At 40.2% G+C, this 18131-nt stretch overlaps 2 protein-coding genes across 4 annotated transcripts in view; one reads left to right on the forward strand and one right to left on the reverse strand.

The window, feature by feature from the left end:
* Positions 1 to 9737: 9737 nt before the first annotated feature.
* Positions 9738 to 14553, reverse strand: tmem183a (transmembrane protein 183A). The gene is made up of 8 exons (XM_063911831.1): positions 14355 to 14553; positions 13909 to 13998; positions 13188 to 13358; positions 12946 to 13105; positions 12584 to 12764; positions 12151 to 12231; positions 11877 to 12032; positions 9738 to 11524 (listed from the first exon to the last, which is right to left on the reverse strand). Exons 1-8 carry the CDS (start codon positions 14416 to 14418, stop codon positions 11339 to 11341), a joined length of 1089 nt encoding a protein of 362 aa, XP_063767901.1. The 5' UTR covers positions 14419 to 14553; the 3' UTR covers positions 9738 to 11338.
* A 1780-nt stretch (positions 14554 to 16333) lies between these two features.
* Positions 16334 to 18131, forward strand: part of ppfia4 (PTPRF interacting protein alpha 4) — a 59797-nt gene continuing 57999 nt past the window's right edge. For all 3 annotated transcript variants that reach the window (XM_063911540.1, XM_063911541.1, XM_063911542.1), the window contains exons 1-2: positions 16334 to 16690; positions 16874 to 17178. In XM_063911540.1, coding sequence (XP_063767610.1) covers positions 16921 to 17178 — 258 coding nt within the window. In that variant the 5' untranslated portion in view covers positions 16334 to 16690; positions 16874 to 16920. The remainder of the gene's footprint in view (positions 16691 to 16873; positions 17179 to 18131) is intronic.

Consider the following 18131-nt stretch of genomic DNA (forward strand, 5'->3'; position numbering starts at 1 on the left):
TCATAGTGGCCCCAGTGTATTTACTGGGTTATTTTGGTCCAGGGGCCGGGCTCCTTAGCTTATTGGTTGAAAAATATTTGATACTGTTGCGTCAGGCCAATCATAAGGCGTATGTGTAGGAGGGGAAATCGTCGACCAGGACAGCCTTGTACTCTTTTGACAATGGCCTCCCAAGACCAAAACACACACATGCACACATACGTCCACATGCACACACACTTCACCGAAGACCCTCTTCAACTTGTCTGTAGGACATGCTTTACTCCCTCTGTTACTATGGTTGCAAAGAGGTTGCACAAAAACATAGACAGTGGTTGTAGCTGTATTGAAAGTGTTGGTCAACTGTGATGATATGTTTTAGTGAGGTTAAATCCAGCTGTGCTAAGGACAAACAGCAGCGTCGATATGCCAACACACCTTATAGCAAAGGTACAGGCAATGGGTCTACAATCTATATTATATTATTATTTGTACAGTATGTTTACCTAACATTTTGTGAGTACAATAATTATAAATACTGCATAACATTGTATACACATTATCCTCTGAATCAAACATACTGTATATATGTGAACCTTTTTAGTTAAAGATATTTTAGTTCAAACAATTCTTGGCCAGAAAATTCATATGACAAATAACCTTTCCTAACGTGCAACATGATATGACCTTAGGTGATCTCAAGTTGTGTGCTTGAGAATTAAGCCTGCTTCTGTTTAAATCATAAGCAAATACATTAACCTGAATACATAAACCGTTGTTATAAATCAATAGAAGGTATATGTTTTATGAGGTGGCTCTTTTTGTTGTACCTCGATAAGTTTTTATTAAACATTGCATATATGTGTAATTGATACACATACACAAGTATCAAACGTTGATATTATAAGGACTGCTGTGGCTGGACGTTTCAATCAAAATGCACTGAGCCATTCAATTTTTATTTTAAGATAACCCTAGGTAACATTAGTTCAATGTCATTAATACTGAGTAAACAAAAGTGAATCTATGAGTGCGTTTGCGTGCGATGGACAGAAAGCAGAGCAATAACCAGCCAACCAGAAGTACAGCATTTCTGTTTTTGTATTGAGTGAGATTTACTATGTACAGTGAAATGGCATGGAAGGCATTTGGGAGATAACACAAAAATTCATTTTAGTACGGCTGCCACACACCATAACCTGTTCTTAGCAATACACTCTCCTTGGCCGTCTTTCTCTCAATCTGTGTCTGTCCTGTTTTCATTCTCAACTGATAGGCAAGTTGAAAACTAATTACCATCAGTATGAAGAATGCGAATGCCTTTTAGCCCTTCAGTCTTTTGAGAAGAAGCGAGAGAGAGAGAGAGAGAGAGAGACAGAGAGAGGGAGAGCAAAGAAGGTACCAAACAATTGAAAACACGTGAAACAAGAGTTCAAGGAGAGGTCAAGTCAACGAGTATCAATAAGATAAGTTTACAAGAGACCATCCTGTGTGTGTGTGTGTGTGTGTGTGTGTGTGTGTGTGTGTGTGTGTGTGTGTGTGTGTGTGTGTGTGTGTGTGTGTGTGTGTGTGTGTGTGTGTGTGTGTGTGTGTGTGTGTGTGTGTGTGTGTGTGTGTGTGTGCCAGATCAGCATCCATTTCTTGTCCTCTGACCAAATATGGGGCCATTTTTTGATTAAGCAGTGCAGACAAAGGAATGCTGTGTCTCTACACACAGCACACACATACAACCTTATACAGTAGATCACTACATTTCCTCCGCAGAGGATTCTTCCACTGACTACAGCTAACCCTAACAGGGGGAGGAGATTGTCCAATAAAGATTTCAATAAACTTGGGCAGAGTACAGTGATGCTACTAAAGGTGCATATCAGCGTTACTTATCCCAGCCAGTAACAGCCCTTTAAAAATAAAGAGAGAGCCAGCTATCCATTTTAGAAGGATCATCCATTTAGTTCCTCAACTGTGCAGTTATATCACACTGGTTTATATAAGCGATCTCCATTAAGACCACTTTAATTTTTTTGTCTCCTCTGGAAATAACTTATCTGGACAAGATCACAAAATAAGTCATGCCACTTAATTCAACCATTACAACAGTGTTTGTTGATTTTTAAAGTGCAAAAGTTCCTCCTTCTTCCTCTTTATGTACACAAACACTTTATATTTATATATGTATTGCTGTTCAAATCACATGCAATTTAAAAAATGATTCTGGATTATTGATTAGTTCCTGGGCTGCTGCAGTGGGACCCTAAAATATGTCCTATTTCAGACTACTTAGTCAGTTTAAAACAAAAATATTGACATTGAAACAACTTTGATGACAAAATGAAAATCATAGGAAGTGTCAGCTTAGTTAAGGCACAAAAATATGCATATTTCTAAATTCACCAGTGTGAACTAAAGATAGAGGCAGGTCTAGAGGCTGGATTCAAGAGAGTAAATATTGTAGGTAGACTTAAAAGAGCCACAGCGAAGGACTGATCTTCATTTACCTTCAGCAAACAAACAGCTTCAAGATTAACTAGGCTACAACCTGTAACATGAAGGGAATGTTGGTGTTATAAGGCTAATGAGTCAAAGGAAGGAGCAAACATTTAAAGAATCTTGTAAAATTATATTTAACAAAGACAAGCCTCAACAGCCTAAACAGAACTGTACTTTTAAATGATCAACAGGAAACACTTAAAGCAATGCAACCTTCAATATGCCCAAGGTAGCTAATAGCAATGTGAAGTAGGACAGTTGTCCATCTTAACTGAATAGGTTGATACGATAACAGGTCAAATTCCAGTTCAAATGTCCCGGCATTATAACTAACCCCATGAGTAAGACATCATTTCCCAACCAAAGACAAAAGATCAAACATGACAGTATTCGCCCAGTCATGTCATGATTCATCAGTGGGTTTATTTTAAATATCATCATATGAAACTAGACTGACATGTATCAAAACTGAAATATAAGGTTGAAACAACCTTACTGTTTTTATTCCCATTAGTCTACAACCACTGGAAAGAATACTAGGAATAAGGATAATGGAAAACCTGTTTGAGAAGAGCCCAGAGGGCATTTTATTGAGGGAGCGCAGAGTTCATACAAGAGTGAGAGGGAGTGTTCTGTCGCACACACTTACAACAGCAATGCCGACTGTTGAAAATCACTTTTTTGTGGTTCGGGGGGGATTAGAAGCAGACAAAAAAAAATAATCTATCTTCAACACTGTATTGAGCCTTGAAAACGAATATTCCTGAAGCAAATCAGAATTATTTTAGGATATTCTACAAAACACAGGAACACTGTCTTAAAAGAAGGGAAACTGCAATATAAGAGTGAGATCATTATGCATATATATACAGTATATATACATACAGTGGGGCAAAAAAGTATTTAGTCAGCCACCAATTGTGCAAGTTCTCCCATTTAAAAAGATGAGAGAGGCCTGTAATTTTTATCATAGGTATACTTCAACTATGAGAGACAAAATGAGAAAAAAAAAATACAGAAAATCACACTGTAGGATTTTTAAAGAATTAATTGGTAAATTCCTCGGTAAAATAAGTATTTGGTCACCTACAAACAAGCAAGATTTCTGGCTCTCACAGACCTGTAACTTCTTCTTTAAGAGGCTCCTCTGTCCTCCACTCGTTACCTGTATTAATGGCACCTTTTTGAACTCGTTATCAGTATAAAAGACACCTGTCCACAACCTCAAACAGTCATACTCCAAACTCCACTATGGCCAAGACCAAAGAGCTGTCAAAGGATACCAGAGACAAAATTGTAGACCTGCACCAGGCTGGGAAAACTGAATCTGCAATAGGTAAGCAGCTTGGTGTGAAGAAATCAACTGTGGGAGCAATTATTAGAAAATGGAAGACATACAAGACCACTGCTAATCTCCCTCGATCTGGGGCTCCATGCAAGATCTCACCCCGTGGGGTCAAAATGATCACAAGAACGGTGAGCAAAAATCCCACAACCACACGGGGGGACCTAGTGAATGACCTGCAGAGAGCTGGGACCAAAGTAACAGAGGCTACCATCAGTAACACACTACGCCGCCAGGGACTTAAATCCTGCAGTTCCAGACGTGTCCCCCTGCTTAAGCCAGTACATGTCCAGGCCCGTCTGAAGTTTGCTAGAGGGCATTTGGATGATCCAGAAGAGGATTGGGAGAATGTCATATGGTCAGATGAAACCAAAATCGAACTTTTTGGTAAAAACTCAACTCGTCGTGTTTGGAGGAGAAAGAATGCAGAGTTGCATCCAAAGAACACCATACCTACTGTGAAGCATGGGGGTGGAAACATCATGCTTTGGGGCTGTTTTTCTGCAAAGGGACCAGGACGACTGATCCGTGTAAAGGAAAGAATAAATGGGGCCATGTATCGTGAGATTTTGAGTGAAAACCTCCTTCCATCAGCAAGGGCACTGAAGATGAAGCATGGCTGGGTCTTTCAGCATGACAATGATCCCAAACACACCGCCAGGGCAACGAAGGAGTGGCTTCGTAAGAAGCATTTCAAGGTCCTGGAGTGGCCTAGCCAGTCTCCAGATCTCAACCCCATAGAAAATCTTTGGAGGGAGTTGAAAGTCCGTGTTGCCCAGCGACAGCCCCAAAACATCACTGCTTTAGAGGAGACCTGCATGGAGGAATGGGCCAAAATACCAGCAACAGTGTGTGAAAACCTTGTGAAGACTTACAGAAAACGTTTGACCTCTGTCATTGCCAACAAAGGGTATATAACAAAGTATTGAGATGAACTTTTGTTATTGACCAAATACTTATTTTCCACAATAATGTTTAAATAAATTCTTTAAAAATCCTACAGTGTGATTTCCTGGATTTTTTTTTCTCATTCTGTTTCTCATAGTTGAGGTATACCTATGATAAAAATTACAGGCCTCTCTCATCTTTTTAAATGGGAGAACTTGCACAATTGGTGGCTGACTAAATACTTTTTTGCCCCACTGTATGTTATATTTCTCCTATATGTGCAAATACAATCCGATTTGAAGGCTTTGTTATACTAAAGTCATACTATCAACATCTAGTGTGTTAATCTGGGAACAGTAATAGGTCTTAAAAACATAGCAGAGGTGATGAACATCTTAATACAGAGAAATATAGCTATGAAATCACTGTGGGCCTCTCTGAGAGCAAAAGTTCCACAAAGACACACATGCACACTTCGAGCTTCACCCCTGCAGTTCACACTAACAAGCAAACTGTCCAGCTGCACACAACAGGCCAGCTGCAGTCGGTGCACACAGATGCAGCAGAGATGCCATTCTTTAAGAGAAAAGCGAGACTGCGTAAGACCATCTCTACTGTCTGTCAGTCAAAAGAGGATATGAAACACAGGAATGGTGATAAGATGAGGAAGTGGAGTCACACACTCAGCACATGCCCTCCAAAATGCCCCACCCACGCTCACATCTGATAGATCATGGGTCATGTTGTCACATAACAGACGGTAATTGTTGTTCCTGTGGCTTAAAAAGACTAAGCTTGAAAAGTTTTCAGGAATTCCTACAGTATTTTTTAGAGAAAAACCAAAACACCATAAAGACACTTCCCCTTTCTCCGTTTCCGGCTCCAGTCACGAAGGGGTGAAAACATTGTCCGGGTCACGAGAGATCTGTCCATATGGCGTATGGAGGAAGCTGTGTTTACACACACACCTGATGCTCGTTCACACTAGAGTACATCCATGGACCTACTCAGTGTGCCCGTGTGTCCCGTTGCCTTTGTTTACCTGAAGAGAATTAACCCCATCTCCAACACTTTCAAGCGGACATGAGTCCAATGAGGCTCAAAACATAACACACACACACATCAGCACACTTTTCCATACACACAGGATGTAAAGCTTCTGCTAACGTGTGCACTTGTGTGACAAGGTTATTCACTTTCAAAGACAGAAAAGTTACACAAGCAATGGAAAAGACATGCTCAAATCCAGCCAGTAGTTTGGTTTTTACAATATTATTTATATGGACAAAACGGTCCCCTCTGAAGACGGTTGTAGTGCTAGAGACTGGACTATCTTTTCCTTGCTTGTGGGTAAGGTTCTATTGGAGAGAGTTTGATTAGTTTCCAGGCATCACTTCTGCTCAACATAGTGGCCGGTCACCTCTGACCTTGCTGACAATGACCTCACCACTCAGTCGGTTTACTAACCCCTGACCCTTCGTACTGTGCACTCAATAACCCCAAGGACTCCTCTATGTGCATCTGTCCCATTCTTCACTGTTACTATTCTGTTCACATACTTGTGTTGGCAAAGAGGGAGAGCGTTAGCAGGATAAGGTCTCAACAGCTACACAGACATACTGAATCATACATTTTTCTCTAACACAACTTGTTATTACGTCAAAAGTGTGTTTAATAAAGATGTTCTGATACCGCGTTATGTTGCGGGCAGTTGTTACTGTCATCTTCTGTGATCTCTTTGACAGGATTTTAGTTCAGAGGCATTCTTAAGAATATTATATAATTACGCCGAGAGGCACATGATAAAATAACGAGGAAATAATTCACTTTAAATTGGAGTATTGGTATGAAGCAGCACTACATTAGTGTCACATTTCCAGACAGTTTTGTGCCAGTGCACAATAGAGCAGATCTATCTTTTTTACACAAGGGACATTTTTCATCAATTCATGGATTCACTTAAATCAGGAGAAGCAGATAAAGGAGATGAAAAGGAGAGACGGAGATAACCAATCAAAGATAGCAGGATAAAGTTATTTTATCTGTCCAGGAGAACAATAATTCCAGTTGAACCATGTGACTACATAACTGCTGAACTCATTTGCGTGCTACATCATTTTTAAATACACTCCAGTTACTATGGCCTTAACTCACATCAACAGCTCATTCACTCAGTGTCTGTGTGCGTTTATATTCATGGATGTTAATACGCATTTACTGAGTGTGCCCGAGCCAAACAAACTACTCTCCTGCATCAAAAAACGCATTATATCCTGAGACCTGCAGCTGAACCTGCCCCCATGCATGTGAATGCCCATCTGTGTCTCCATGGCAGCGAACAACAAAGTGCTGGAAGTTCTCGTGTCCTTCAGTGTCACATGTCTGTCTTTTATATCGAAACACATTAAGGAAAATACACATGTCCCCAAGAAACCATATTTGAGTGACCTCAGTGATCCTGCGCAACTTCCCATAAACACTAATTTTACTAAAATCAACTGAAAGCAGAGTTTAAAGGAATTTACCTTACTGGCCTATTTCTACCTATACATTGTCATTAAAAGGATTATTAATTGCTGACTGTTTGAATAGTGCCCTTGTTTTTGGTTATTGTGTGGATTCCATCGCTTCAGCTCCTTGAAAGCCCTATTTCACAATCTATGTCATAAATAATCATATACATAGTTTAATGGGATTGCTGTGCTAGAGATGTTCTATTTTGGGCCTCTCACTTTATGAGCTGTCATCATAAAATCTTGTAACACAACATGGACCCTAGATAATTGATCTTGCTACAATCTCAAGGGAAACAAAAAATAAAAACAAAAAGTAGTCAAGTCATGAAAACAAGCAGAACAGTGACAGTTACAAGCTAAACTAGACCAGACCTAGCAAGACCGTTCTGCTCTGACTCTGACCATGATTTGGTTCTCTTTTAAAGGATGATCACAGAGGCTGGTTGGAGAGGTCAGGGGTCAGGTACCAGGGTGAAATATCAAACACTTGGTTGGTGTGATGTAGATGGTCCACATAATCTAGTGAGACAGGCAGTCAGACCTACAGACCTCAGACAGAATGTGGAGGGGATAAGGTTAGACCTTCACCGTAGTAAATCTTCACATTTACATTTATCATGGTAGGTTTCTTTTAAAATCACAGCTAAACTCCCGGTAAATGTCAAATATAATTACTGGAATAAAAAATGTATGTTGCATTACTGGAAAGCATCAGGCTATGGAAATAGTTCACTCTGCATGCCGGCACACTAATAATAAACACACAGTATGTAAATTATGCATCAGAGGGGATAAAGGGGGCATAAATAGTCAGTGCTGCCTCCATTACTTTTGTGTTTGCACCATGCAGGACTTTAAAGCCAAGTACTTGAATACGCAGCAGAGTATAGTCTGTACAGTTTACAGTCACAGCTTATACATAGCAGCATACCCGATGCTGAGGTGTTGTTACTGATACCGGCTGGCCGCTGCTTATAAATGGCAAGAGCTCTCTACTGATGACAGTGAAAAGGGGAAAGTGGTGCATTAGGGTCTAACCCAGTGGGTCCCAAAGTGGTAGTGTCCTGGTCCAAAAAGGCAACCACCTAAATGAAATTGTGCACTATTATATTCATACTATTAAGTACATTATTTTTTATTATTATATTTAAATAAACTTTTAAATGTCTACATTTTAAAACAAGTATTACATTTGGATCCATAATAACATAATCATGAGTTGGAAACAAAGACTTTAAAAATGATGCACTTTGATTTGTGATGCTGTGTTAAGTTTGAGCACAGTAGCTGTCAGCATTTTGCTAACGTTACATCTCTCGTCTACAAAAGTGTTCTTTAACTATCTTTGCGATGATTTAGCAGAACGACAGTGATGCCTTCCTTCCCAAAGGACTGATGATACATTAAATCATTTTCATTTTAAACTAAATAATTCGCTCTATTTTGCATGTAAATCTGGAAATACGCACTTTGAGTCAATGCTCACCGGGGGTTTCTAGAGTTAGTGTTGTATTTCCAGAAGCTTTTTTGCAGTGGTGGTGGTGGTAAAATATCACTTACCCGCTCTGAAGGTCAGACAGACCGAAGTAAAGAAGTCAGGTTCACCAAAAGTGCGTGCCCACTTCTTTCATGCGCTCTCACAAAACCGAACACGGCAGCCACTATCGGGTGAAAAGCGCGTGTTTAAGAGGACCAAAAGCTCCTAAGAGTTTAAAGTTGCACTGTATTTCCACACAATGCTACGGCGTGTACCACCACTGGCACTTCGGAGGCTAATTTGTTTTCGTTTTGTCCGTCGAGATGTTGTCATAACTCAGAGAGTCTGTGGTCACCTGTGCCCCCACCAATGGCTAAGCGCACACGGGTTTCTGGGAAATGTAGTTTTTCCTCATGTCTTGGACCGACCGGTATTTTGAGGCGATGACGTTGTGCCTGTTGACTGCAGTGTCCTCTAACTTTAGCTGAAGACTTCCAAGACCAAAGAGGCAGACAACTTTATTGCTTTTTACCACCTGCACTTGAGACTCTTTTTTCAGTGCATACTGTTTCATATTAATGAGGCATTTAATTTAGTTCCTGTTTAAGTGTGGTTTATCAGTGTTGGGATGCAGTGATTGGATTGGAACCATGTCAAATACAATAAAATACAATATATTATTATGTTTTTAATTCTTAAAGTGTTCAACAATTTAAAGGAAACTGTCTTAGAGAACTATCTTTGTTTTTTGAGGCTAGTTTGTGTATTATGTGAAAGTCCTTAATTAATAGGGACTACATAACGTTGACCTATGTCTTTCTCCAAAACTCACATTTCTGTCTGTTTTATATAGCCGGAACGTTGACAGCAGGCATGAGTTTATTTGTGGAGTTGTAAATACCATCTTGACGTAACACAGCTGTATTTCAGGAAATAGGCCTTCCAACTGTCTGTACAATGTGCTGTTTTGTTTCACTTGTCTGAAGCAAATATGGCATGTTTCACTGGTGCAAGTACACTTATTTCTACGTATAAAGCAATGTGAAGGAGAGCGTTTTTTTATTCTGTTAGTTAGAGCACACTGGTAGTACCCAGTATGACAACAAGAGGGAAGCAAATTCTAAAAACATATTTAATGTTAATCACCATTTCCTGACATTTAAGACTGGAAGCATTTTGAATGGGCAGTTTGAGTTTTTATTTCAGTGTAGTAAGTTTATCTATCAATGCAACTCATATGATAAAACAAACAACGGCAGCAAACCAGAACATTCAGCTATCTTCTACTTTTGTTTCATCATTGTGAAACGTTTATGGTTAATTTAATATTCCTTCGTTCACAGTATATGTACAGATGCAAATCAATCAAGGTTCAAAAGCTTCAACTATGTCTGATTGATGGATAAATTGATATAAATGAAAGCTCTGTGCATATAAAAATCCAGAATGTGATTGCTATGACTCAACTCACACGCGGGAGACAGACCACTTCCAACTATTTGAGAACGTGATTGTACAACAGAGACAGCTTGGTACATGGCTCATATTGTCAGCACGGAGACAAATAAAATGCCAAAAACACACAAGAAATTAAAACATTTCAAAGATCAGCAGATAAGTAGATGACAACATCAGAGGTAAATCATCTCTCTGACCCCTTCTGTGAAATACGGTGTCATTAATATTTACATAATACTAAGTGTGGCTGCCTTTAATTAAATATATCAACAAAACACAGGATCTTAAAAGAATACAACTTTCTTGATGCAACTTTGTCAAAACTCATAATAAAGATATTTATTGGCAACATTTTAGAGTGAGCATAAAAAAAAGGGAGGGCAGAACAAATGTTTCACCCCATTCATTCAATTTAAAAATAAAAAAAACTTGTGTGACATATAGGTTCAATCTGCAACATGTTGTCAAATGTAAAATAACGCCAGATTGTCAATCTCTGAATGCAACCGGTAGCTCGAATGTACACGTTCCTCTGGCATATATGTAGGGCTGGGCAACTGATCGGACCTAATCATCTATCAAATATCAATGTGATCAGGTCACAGTGCATTCTGAGTTAACAATGCAAAGTAATTTGAAGTTTGATCTCTTTCAGCTGATGAATGAGAAACTAGTACTTGTCTCAGGTAGTTTTTCTTTTATAAACAGATATTAGAAATATTTTTTTTTTCAGACTATCTTTTGGATGTTTTTTCCATATTCCACAGCCCTACTTCGTCATGTTTTCCTAAAACTTCTTCTGAAAATTAGTGCTCAAAGAGTCGATGGGTACTGCCAATATTCCTCAGATTTGATTTTATATACAACAAGCCTAATCTCACAAAAAATTCTGCAGGACACGATTTACATGTGGGATGAACTATGATTTAACACTAAACGCTAAGTGTGGAGGTTGCAGTGGTGGGTGGGCATGCAATAATGTTTGATTTTGAAAATGGCAATGGGGTTTGCATCCCATCGTTGGCCATCAACTGTTAACTGTCTTTAAAAACAAATTTGAAAAAGTTTGTATGGGAAGTGAAAGTCCCAAAACAAGTAAATGAACCTAATCCATGGCCCAGAAGTAAAGATAAGATGTCTGCAGACTTCTCGTTGAATTGACGTTCTGCCTGAAGGGCACGGCTCCTAGGTAAAGGCTGAAGAGGGGTACTGTGGGTGCCACCAGTCCATGATCTTTACACTCTGTACAGGATCTAACACCACGTGGGTGCCGTTCTGATCCCCCCTCTTCTTCCCCTGCCGGAGCGGAGAGTCCTGGAACAACAGACGGACACGGTGGTGGCGCATGTCTGTGCTAACATTGATTGTGAACTACAAGAAGAGAAACAAACAAGTTTGGATTAGAAAAGGAGATAAGGATAGTTGTCACACCATTCTATTATCCAAAATGCTATTTTAACCTTTGTGCGGAAGAGAATATAAGCCAAAGCAGATTTGTTGCAAATGATAAAAATACAGTTGTAAGCATAACATGTCAGATATGTTTCCAGTAGGTGGAGAGATTCTGAATGTGGTTTCAAGTGATTTGCCTAAGACTGTCTGTCTTTATCCATTCTGATCTTTTATGTGGCCTCAATAAACCGATAAACTCTGATAGAGTCACAGTCATAAACATGATCTCCCTCGGCCTCATTAAAAATTTAAAATAAATTGAATTACTCACAAGGGACAGCGACATGCCCATGACCACAGGGGTGAAGATGAAGTTGAGGGTAGTGACCTGAAGCATGTAGCAGTCAGAGTCTGGGTTCAGGTGGACATCTTCGTACTGTCTGGGCATGCACAAGGACTTGGCACAACCATTCTTACTGTGTCCCGGCTGGGAGGGAAATGACCACAGAGAGACAGGAAAATAAACTTGCAGCAACAATGATTGACTATGTAAAAGGTTATCAAAACGAAAGAAGTGCATTTGGTTTAAACAATGTTTTTCTTACCTGCTTAAGAAACTTGAAGTTGAACTCCCATAATGCCTCAGGCCGAGTCCCTGACATCTTTCGGACCCAGAACAGTAAACACTGCAACAGGAAACAAAGCATATAACTTCCAACATTTAGAAATAAAATAATGAGATTTAATGAAAACAAATCAAATATATAGTTGTCAATCCCTGTTTACCGTGGATGTAAACATATAAAGTTAAGATCAAACACTTCCCTTAGGGACTCAATCATGCAGCAAACTTAGTCTCAATCAGTATGGCCTTTGAGATCCCTGGCTTTACAAAGCCTAACATGGGTGGGCGTGGATAGCCTGATTAGCTTGGTTAGCCATGAGCGAGTTGCATGAAAAAGGCAGTTCTATAATTACAAAGATTAACAATACAAAGTCTGTATAGTTAAGTGACTGACTACAAATCAACTCATTTACCTTGGAGTTGAGCAAGGTTGTGGGCGTAGATTCTGGCAGGGCAGGAATTTTTGAGACACGCAAGCTGAACGGCTCATAGAAATGGAAGAGGGAGCGAATCACACGCGCACGTAGAGAGCCCATCCTGTCAACACAGTCAGGCTGGAGACGTGACGGCAGGTCAGTATTAATCTTGTAGTGCCTGTAGGACATGAAAGGTAAGAGAAAACATCTTAATTAAACAAAGTGTCAGTTTACTCAATGTTCTGCCAACATGTTTGACCACATGCAAAACTTTATCTTGTCAATATTTCTTACATGCTGCTAACTATGGATACGGTCCTCCATTTATTTATTGTTTCACATCAATAAAACCATCTCACCTTCTGTAAATCCTGGTCCAAAAAGCTCCAGTGCAAGTGACAGTCCAGGCATTCTTACAGATTAGAGCGAATCTGCACACATCCTCAGGGCGGATGTAGGAGGCAAGCATTAACCAAATATCCACTGGATACTGCCCCCCATCTCTGCTCTCACTGCTTTCTGTGAAAAAATAAGCATGCAAACCTTTAGTCTTCCATTTTCATCTCATACATTTTCTAAAAAAAATTCATACAAATAATACCCTTTCTCCTCTTGTTTTTCTTCTTGCTGGCCTCTTTAGTTTCGTTTTCTCCATCTTCTTCATGATCGAGGTCATCACTGCTGTCCAAAGCATTGGCTGTGACACTCAGTGAAGACGAGAGGACCTCCTCTACAGCACCATGAGATGCTTCTAGGCCGCACAGTAATTTTACTGAATCACAGAAAAAAAGCACTTAAATTATCTGTCCAAACCAGCAAACATTTTCAGCAGTACTAATATAGGTAAATAATGGCATTTAAAAACATTTTGCAGAAGGTTGCTTAAGAATTCAAACAGTTTGCCTCTTGTGTAAGCACTGTGTTGCCAGATATTGCAAATGTGAAAGTGAGATCAGAACATTTGGTATCAAACTAAGTCAATTTTCTCAAATGGATCAACTATTTACTTGGGTAACTATTTGGCGAAAGGATCAGTCCTAATCATACAGTCTATGGTCATAATCTGTTTTCGCGCTCACTTCTGCCAAAAGATTAAATGGACTAAAACCTTTTAAAAGACTGCGAGGGTTGGTGATACCCACGTGACACAGATACAGGATATTGACTCAGTGCGGCGTCGTCTCTCGCTGCAGTCATTTAAGCCGTGTTCAAATGCCACTTTTTGGCCAATATGCATGCAACGTGAGACGGCACAAAAGTAGAATCGGTGGTAACTATTTGTCTAATGTCTGTGTGGTGTGCCTTAATGCACATCAGCTTACCTTCTTTTTCAACTGCATTTGCTACAGCCTTTTTCAGCCTCCCTGACTTCACAACGGCTGGGTCGGCATCAGCATAATCAGCAACGGTCACTAGCAATAACAGAAATATTGTCTTGTGATTATACTGTTAAAAGAGATGTTTATTGATAAACATGACAGGACCACTGCAGACCGTAAGTTGTATGACCACTACTGGCAGTAAGTTAGGTAACTAACATCCCGCCTGTCATTTGAGAAACATGTAATGGTATCTTTCTTTTGGCTCTTGCTAATAACGTTACTGGAAAGAAACAGTAAAGTTGACCGTGGCAAGTACTTACGTTTAACTATTATGCATTTAACACTGAACACATAATAACATTTCGATTATGTAAACAGAAGAGGGAAGCCGGGCTAACAGTGGGCGGGCTAAAGTTAGCTTGCTTGCTAATGTAAAAGTAACCTACCTGATTCCGAACAAACGTCCCCTGCCTTAAATTTCAGCCGTTTTCGGTTCCCTTTCTTGGGCATATCGACACAAATGATCTGTGGACGCTTAACGGGCCTGTTGGTTCTGCCATGTCGCTATGGCAAGCCGGGGTAGAAAGAAAGAAAGAAAAATGAGAGAGAAATTGAAAAATGTTCCGCCAGGATCTTCAGCCATCATGGAATGACGTGACGTTGCAAGTAACGCGAGACTATCGTTGACGTTTTCAAGCTCTGCTGCTATCTGCTGGTCATTGCAAGCATTACAATGACTTATCGTTACCAATAGTTTAGAAAATTGGAGTGAAACATCGTTGAAAGTATAACTCAGAAAGGTGTATAACTCAGAAAGGTGTTTCTAGTTCCAGATTCTGGATTTACTGAAGATATTTGTTTGCATCTGCTTTTCCCTCCACCGGAAGTCACTGTGCTTTTAATAAGTTTACATATGCATACCATTAATGCTGCCCAGATATCACTGAGCCAGTTAGGCTTACACTTAAACAACCAATTGTCAGAGAAGTTACACATTGGCAGAGATTACTTATTTTTTTTATCAGACCATAGTCTAACATCTCTTGCATCAAAAACAAGATCTATTCTCATGTTACCCAACCTTAAACTGCACCTAGGTCGGCCAATAAAACGAAAATCTCCCTTGCTCTTCAACAATTTGATCTAAAAATGTAAAAAACTACACACACATAAACCTTTCTCTATCTCCACATACCAATTCCTGGTTCTACCGTATGGAGGTTCTACGTAACTGCCAAACATAACCTGTGTTAATTAAAGGAAACAAATAAACCAATCCACTAGGTGGCGACAGATATCCATCACTGTTTCTATTATTCTTGATATGTTTTGTATCTAAACTTGGAGATGCAATATTATTCAGTAAGTGTTTATTTATCCATATCATATCAATGATATTTCACGATTTAATACAAAATAAATTTTATTTACAGTATTGTCATGTGTTTTGTCTATGGCACATTACAGTTCACTCTGCAGCAACTAACCCAGACTTATGAATAAACTGTGGTCAGTCCTAAGTCTGCTCTTTAATCATCAATTCCCGATGAAGGTTATTAATTAGTTTGTCTTTAGACTTAGATTGTCATTTAATCACAATCGTACTTACTTTTGTTTTTATTCATTCAAAACAGTAACTCTAACCCCACAAGAATGAATAATTTCTTAAGAACAAATGTGTTTGAATAAAAGTATGTTTGATTTGTGTATTTTTATATTAAGGTAGGCGATGTTTCACTGAAAAGTAACCTACATGACCATTCTGCAATTAATGTTAGTTAGTTGTCATTACTATAGTACAAAACTACAAACCATGCAACAACAAAAAGGAGGCTCTGCGTCACTGGCACAGGGTATGTTGGCTATACTTCAGGGCCTATGTGTTGTGGAATGGATGCCAATCCAAACTTTATTGCACAGCCTAAAACAGTGTAAAACATATCTGTTAATATTTATAATCTTCACCTTCTTCTCAGTTCCTGCAGGGTACGCTGCTCGCTTTTATCGCACAGCCTGCCTCTGTGGCTGGGTAAAACGATGCCTCTCTAGAACGCGCATCATGTCTCAGGAGCATGAACGCGCTTAGTGGTGCTGATGTGAAAAGTTAATTACATCATTTTACCAGCTACGGGTCAAGTGTGTGCTAACTGCAGAAGCATGACACTAAGGCATAGTTTAGAGATTATGCTGTGACATTAGTGAGTTTATTCCAGTCCTCTCTTTTGTATACGCGCATGTGGTGCAAAACGCTTATAGGCTGAACGCTGTGAGTTGGTCCCATATTTCCAGGGCTGAAGCCTGGTAGTGACAACTGCAGATTCACGTGTGCATGTGTGTGTGTGTGTGTGTGTGTGTGTGTGTGTGTGCGCGCGCGCGCGTGTGTGTGTGCGGCTGAGCGACTGTGTGTGGGAGGAGTATGGAAAGGAGTGAGAGTCGGTTCGGTGGCGGTGTGTGGAGAGATGGAAGCGGAGAAGGCGGATGCAGATAAGACTCGCTCTCACTGTCCCCAAGACTAAGGGCGCAGATGAAAACATTTTCTCTTGGATGTTTTCCCAGTTTTTTTCATTTACGTGCCAATATGCTATGATCGTCGTGTTTGCGGGAACCACCCCTTCAAACGTACCCGTCTATCTCTGAGCTGTCAATCATATCACGCCGGGATTTCTACATGTGAGTGCATGGCGCGCCGGGCAGGGCGGATCTGCTCACGGGGTGGAAACAACGCCGGTTAATATGGATGAAAGGTCAACCATCATCTCATCATTTCAATCGCTCTGATTAGGTAAGGCGATGTAAAGCTTAAGGATGCACGTTTGCTGCACGAGAAATGAAATGCACTGGGACTGAGGCGCGTTTACGGTTGCATTGGCTGACGGTTGCTACGGGGCGTTAATAGGCCCTCTTATCAGTTTTGTAAGTCTGTTTATCGGGCTTGTAACCCGCGTTTATCCCCTTCTTAATCCAGACAGCGACAGTCTCCTATAGCGTTGCCCAGACCACAGTGCTGGGAAGATGATGTGCGAGGTGATGCCGACCATCAGCGAGGGAGACTCGGCCGGTCCTCCCAGAGGCACCGGCGGCGTCCCGAACGGCTCGGACCAGGAGGCCAACTTCGAGCAGCTGATGGTCAACATGCTGGACGAGAGGGACAAGCTGCTGGAGTCCCTCAGGGAGACTCAGGAGACCCTCATCCAGTCTCAGACCAAGCTGCAGGGGGCGCTGCACGAGAGGGACGTGCTCCAGCGGCAGATCAACGCCGCGTTGCCTCAGGTGAGGAGCTCTCGGCCTCAGGAGGGGGGGAGGAAGGGTCGGGCTGTTGGTTGAGACGAATAACATTGTGTCAAAGGGTAGCCTTTATTAACGATATATACTGTGACTATATATGACTATGTCATGAGATGAAATGTCAGTGATGATCTTAAAATATCTGGTACTGATGCTGCAGGATTACTACCACTGTCAGAACCCTGAACCCCATGACCCGAAAAGCTTGTAGTGATGTCATTAAAATTTTGATTTGGGTAGTTACAAAATGCCCTAAAAACGGCATCAAGTGTCACTGTGTTAAAATCTAATTGTAAGACTTTCATTATATCAGTTTCGTGCTTATTTATTGCATATAATGTTTCCCATTGTCAGTTTTCCATGTACTTTTAGAGCCAGGTAAGGTTTTAGTAAGGCAAGGCACATTTATTTGTATTGCACATTTCATATCCAGAAGCAAGTCAAATTGCTTTACAGATTACATAGTCGAAGGCACAAGAAACAAATGATTAATGTAAACAATAAACCAACCAAAAGCTCACATAGCAAAACATTATTGATTAGGTTTGATTTAAAGAAACATTAGCTAAAAGCAATGTTGAATCTGAAATACACTATCTGATATTATCGCGCATTGTGTTAACTCTGAGCAATTTTTACCACATTTGAGGTGCAAAGAAGCTAAAGGCAGCTTCACCACACTAAAAAGAAACTTAGATTGTACACAAAGTGGGCATTTAACATTATCTGAGCACCTTGCCTCAGGGCTGTCTAGCAGGTTAATGTCGCGGCCAAGGCAATATTGATGCTGACTGATTTGGAGCAAATTAAATTACACTACTCCCTGATAATAGTGCCGTTGGGTTGAAACATGGTAACACATCAAATGTACCACTGTGAGAGCTAGACCTGAAAAGGTTGAAAATGACAATTTAATTTAAAAGGAAGACATCAGAGCA

Source organism: Eleginops maclovinus, chromosome 20 (genome assembly GCF_036324505.1).
Source record: "Eleginops maclovinus isolate JMC-PN-2008 ecotype Puerto Natales chromosome 20, JC_Emac_rtc_rv5, whole genome shotgun sequence".
Lineage (NCBI taxonomy): Eukaryota > Metazoa > Chordata > Actinopteri > Perciformes > Eleginopidae > Eleginops > Eleginops maclovinus.

Excerpts from the sequence above, each read along its gene's own strand:
- tmem183a (XM_063911831.1), bottom strand. The coding sequence starts at position 14,418 with ATGCCCAAGAAAGGGAACCGAAAACGGCTGAAATTTAAGGCAGGGGAC. Across the intron at positions 13,999-14,354 it reads GGACGTTTGTTCGGAATCAG|TGACCGTTGCTGATTATGCT; the intron begins GTAGGTTACTTT and ends TGTTATTGCTAG. Across the intron at positions 13,106-13,187 it reads GAAAAACAAGAGGAGAAAGG|AAAGCAGTGAGAGCAGAGAT; the intron begins GTATTATTTGTA and ends ATTTTTTCACAG.